We start from the raw sequence: 5,348 nt of genomic DNA, 5'->3' as shown, positions 1-5,348 counted from the left end.
AACAACGACATGAAAATAAGGGGCTGTCCTCGGTGTTTCTGAGACACTTGTGACAACATCATTAACAGAGGCTGTCACCAGCTTTGGGAAGTCCTTGTGGCAGTCTCGATGTGATTTTTCATCGGTGAAAGGCGGGCACCCTTAGAATGACGTATGGAAGAGGACTCATTGTCAATATCCTCCAGAACCGGTTCATTATTAAAAAAAATTGCCCACAATCACTCCTCATTTGCCCTTGTAAATCAACAAGACGATCAATATTTTCTTTACCGGATTTGCCCCCATATGACCTAAATTCGTTTATGTTCCTTTCTTCATCCTTTTGCATGTTCTCTAAACGGACCTTGAGCATCACGATTTTCATAAGTTGTTTTTGGGAAATCGGAAGAAAAAGATGGTAACCAACCCGGTGCTTCTTTAATCCGAACGGTAAAAACAACATCATCAACCCGTATCAAGACCTCCTCCGGAATGATCCCTTGGAAAAAAAATTAAAATACAAAGACGATTTTTATAGACATCTTCACCAAGATCATCATCAAGATGAGCAATGGACACCCTTTTTGCAATAATCTTTCTAAGCGCATCTTTACTCCATGCACGAATAGCAACACCTTCAACATCCACTGAAACAAGTCTTTCGAAAGGAACAAAGTTCCTATCCCATTGTCTTTTTTCCACGAGCCAATGATTCAACTCAAAATTCGTAATTATTATTTATAATTTGTAGCAAACTATTCCTTTAATTAATAATTATAAACTTGTTTGATTGATTCATTTAGTTATTTCATCTACTTACCTTGCTTAATTTCAATTCATTATATATATATATATATATATATATATATATATATATATATATATATATATATATATATATATATATATATATATTTTCAATTTGTTTCACTCTATTTTAAATTTTATTCTCACTAACATAGCCTAAATTATTCTAAAAACAAAATCAGGATTCATAAAAATACATATGCTAATATATATTTTTTCAAAAAAAAACATATTTATCTTCTATCTATTTTAATAAACAAAAGCTAATCATGTCACATTCCTCTTTTCTACTTTTCTAGAGTTTTTGATATATGTCATCTATATAAGACTTCTTATTTTATTTTGTGCTAAGATTAAATGCAATCCCATATTATTGCTTCAAGATTTGAAATCCTATTCAAATTGTAAAGATAAATCCTATAATTTTGAATCTTTCTTATCTAATAAAGACTATGATTTGAATTATTTCAGATTTTTAATTTATCCTAAAAATCTTGTTTCTAAAAAGAAAATTATCCTAAAAGTCAGAAATACATTACGTAATTTACTTTTAGAGATACAATCTATTTTATATTTGATAATTTGTTTGTTAACGCATAATTATATATTTTGTTTACCAATTGTATAATTAAATAATTCTTTATCCTCTTATATAAATAGATTTGTTATCATCCTTGCTTTCAACCAATTATAACCTAACCAGTTATAACCTAGTTCTTTTTATATAAGGAATCCCGATCATCCTTTAGCTATATGTTTTCATGTAATTTTTAAGGAGAGAGATGAAAAGAACTGAGTTCCATAAACTCATTGTTGGAAATAAGTGCAAAGAAGAGAAAGAAAGATTTTTGTTAAATATCCCTCCTAATTGTACTCCCAAAAGTGTGTGTGTTAGGGGGTGGGAGAGAAATCCATCCTCTACAACCAAAATCCTCGTTTGAGATCTTTAGAAACAACCATTCGTTTCGTTTCTACACTTATTTACATTCCTGTTGTTTTCACCTTTATTAAACTCTATAACACAATGTCAGGTCTATGCCCAACCGACAGTCAATCAAATTAAAACAGTCTGACCCCAAACTTTACTATCTGTTGCAATTCACTATCCAATACCAATCTGTTTCACTGGGGTGATTTCAAATTTCTGATCCAAGACAAATAGGGAAGTAATCTTCTTTGGTATTGTTATTAGATGTTGTTTACGTATCATCACAGTTATGTTCTTCAATCTCCTAGCAAGATTTTAAAAATTATCAATTTAGATTTGCTTCCTTTATCTCCAGATTTAGTTTTACATGTCTGGAATTGGGTTTTACTAAACAGTTTAGACATAGTTAATCAGACTTCGCCAAGATTATTTTGAGGTCATCAATCGGCCAAGGAATAAAGGTAATATGTCTTGTTATGATCTCATGAGACATGATGTATGATTAAGTTGTTTGCTCAATAGAAAACCAAGACGATTTTCTAATATACATTCAAGCATCCTTCACTTATATGAAATTTCATAATGCAAGTAGTAAGCATTATGAAATTTCTAATATACGTTCAAGCACCCTTCACTTATATGAAACATTTTCGTCAATACATGCAGCTAATGCTAGTCTATCGACTATTTCAAATAACCTATAGGATCCTTTACATCGACATGTTCATCATGCATGTGGCTTCTCATTCTAAGAAATTTAAACGAAGAGATTGCCTGAACTGGTTCATTGGTTTCTCGAATAAAACTGTAACACATCACCGCTGATAACGTCCCTGTTATAGGGCCAACAATATACACCCAAATACTCTTATAAACATTACTAGCTATTGCTGGTCCAATAGTGCGTACAGGGTTCATTGATCCTCCTGATACTGGTCTGAAAACAAAGATTTACCAATTTATATTAAGCTATGAAAACAATATTAAGTCATAATAAGAACCCTTTAGAATGTTCACATTTACCCTGCTAAGATAGAAGTAATGCATACTGATGATCCTACTGCTATACCTGCTAACTCTCCTACCTGCAAATATTTTTAGAACAAAGTACTTGTTTACTTGACAAACTATTAACTTTTTCTTAAAAAGAATTCTACTTTTTATAATGTTCTTACGGCTTTAGAATCAGTGGCTACGGCTGAAGTAACAAACATCATTGTGAAAGTTACAATGATTTCCATGATTAGAGCTTGTAAATCTGTCCCTGAAGGTGTTGTTGTACCCAAATACTTTATTGGCTGGAATATTACCTTTAAGGAAAATGAAGCCGATATTGATCCTATCAGTTGTGCTCCTGCATAAAAAGGAACCTACATAGACACAATAATCGTAGGTAATTGTAAAGATATTTGTGATTCACCTCTTATAATTATAAATAATTAAAATATCTTATACTAAACATATTAGTCATATCTTGAACATTAAGAAATTTTCTTAAAATACAAAGCTTTTTATACAAATAAATTATGCATAAATAAATCATTATTATTATTCAAAAGTTTCGAAATTTAAATTAAGGAAGGTTATTAAGAAATTTAATTTGAGCAAATTTACAATTTTAAAATATTAAATCCATTTATATAAATTAAATTACATTTATTTACTAGACATACAAACAGAAAATATAAATATAAAGTCTAAACATTAATATTTTATTTAAAAATAGTAATTTTTTATTAGGTAATAACTAATAAAAAAATCTAATAATTATTTTAACGGTAAAACAATTCGTCAAAAGAGGTATTTACCGCGGCTTTGCGCGGGCATACATCTAGTTTATTTAAAATAATTATTGACAAAAACAATAACATCCATGTTTAGAATAGTATATAACATTGCCCTTATACAAAATAATTAGACAAGCTAATGTAAATTGTAACATAATTGAATATAGAAGTCTTTAAAATATTTTATTCCCATAAATGGCAACCATGCTACTAGGCCCTCATCGCCCAAATTAGGACATCAGGCACCTCGCTTTTTCATGCCATGTGCCTACATCTTTATCAAATAATCTTGATATATCTATCATAACTTTGCAATAATGTTGCATATAATTATGTATATAGGGTAGGTACCTGATTCCAAGGGAATTGTCTAACGGTTGCAAAAGCAATAGTGACTGCGGGGTTCATATGTGCACCAGAAATATGCCCAACGGCATAAATCATAACAGTCACAATGAGGCCACCGGCAAGGGAAGCACCAAGATGAGACACCTTATGTTCATGGGTTCCACTAAGTGCCGCCGCTCCACATGTAACAAACACCAATAAGAAGGTAGCCACCACCTCCGCCACCACCTAGAAAACCATAGTGAGACCACCACAAGTAACATATGTTATAAAAAATTAATACCGGATGAAAAACCCTAGAAGGTTGATATATTTTGAAAAACTGGTGGTGTATTTTTTAAAAAACTAAATTTTTAGGGTTGGGTCATTCTTTTAATGTTAAAATGGGAAACATCGAACTGAAATAGCCTTGAATGACCTTGTTTTATATTATTTGTAATTCCACAGATGAGGTATATCACTCAAACTTTGGCACACTCAAAATATCGTTAGTGTTCTGTGATTTTTTTAGTTAGGCAAGTTACTATATATATGCGATGTTGGTATTCTGTGATTGGCATCCCACGTGAGCGTTGGATGGATTGACGTAAGCTGCTCAGATGATATGGTTCATCAGTTTTTGTGAGTGTAAGTATTATTCAGAATTTTAATATTAAAATAATAAAAATAAGTTACAGTTTCTACTAAACATTACAATAATAAACTTGTCTTTACATCCGTCTTCCATTATATTTTAGTACATTTTTGAGTTAAGTATTTATCTTTTTTTTTTAAATTTCATCAACATGGTTCTAAAAAACCCAAAAACTTCAAAGAAAAACGGAAATACCAAAAAAAACAAGGACTACACCTGAAGATTATAATTTTTCTTTTCAAAAGTAAAAAACTAATTTCTTTTTCCTCGGTTTTAGTTTTAGTTAAAAACTGAACTTAGCTGAATTATGCAAACCCATATATAAACTCTACGAATCAATTACAATTTTTCTCGGGGAGGATTGTATTAATTTTTGGTTTTTTAACTACAAAAACAAGAAGAGGGGGCATGAAACTTGGATCATGGTAGTACCAATCCACAATGATGGAATTGGTATATTACCTTTCGGATAAAACCAGGAGGGTAATAAGCATGAAACATCGAACTAACTTTGAGTTGCTGGTTTTCTGATGCTTCCATCGTGATGGATAACTCGTCTGTGCCACCACTTGAATGTGCTTTCGACATGTTTTCACCCTTCTACGTAGAAACAAGGTTAAGAAAATTTTAACTAGAAAATAACAGATGTTTCCGACATCTTCTCAATTGACTAAGATTTTGCTGTATACATATAATCTACAATTAACTCATTAAATACATATAAAATTCCAACATATAGAATTATTAGAGCAAAATATCTTATGCACGTTGGGACTATTTGATTTCCATTAGAACCTAAAAGCAAGAACATATGTGTGTATGACAAATGAATGATTGACATCGTTTAAGTGACATTCTAAACAAT

The 5,348-nt window shown here is 30.9% G+C and overlaps 1 protein-coding gene across 1 annotated transcript; it reads right to left on the bottom strand.

Moving 5' to 3' along the window:
• Positions 1-2,284: 2,284 nt before the first annotated feature.
• LOC145162896 (aquaporin NIP2-1-like) lies at positions 2,285-5,133 on the bottom strand. Its single transcript, XM_079081882.1, has 5 exons — positions 4,946-5,133; positions 3,853-4,077; positions 2,890-3,084; positions 2,738-2,799; positions 2,285-2,651 (listed from the first exon to the last, which is right to left on the bottom strand). Exons 1-5 carry the CDS (start codon positions 5,069-5,071, stop codon positions 2,399-2,401), a joined length of 861 nt encoding a protein of 286 aa, XP_078938008.1. The 5' UTR covers positions 5,072-5,133; the 3' UTR covers positions 2,285-2,398.
• Positions 5,134-5,348: the final 215 nt, after the last annotated feature.

Source organism: Lactuca virosa, chromosome 3 (genome assembly GCF_052849685.1).
Source record: "Lactuca virosa cultivar CGN04683 chromosome 3, Lactuca_virosa_CGN04683_v6, whole genome shotgun sequence".
Classification (NCBI taxonomy): Eukaryota; Viridiplantae; Streptophyta; class Magnoliopsida; order Asterales; family Asteraceae; genus Lactuca; species Lactuca virosa.
This window is presented reverse-complemented; position numbering and strand designations above follow the sequence as displayed.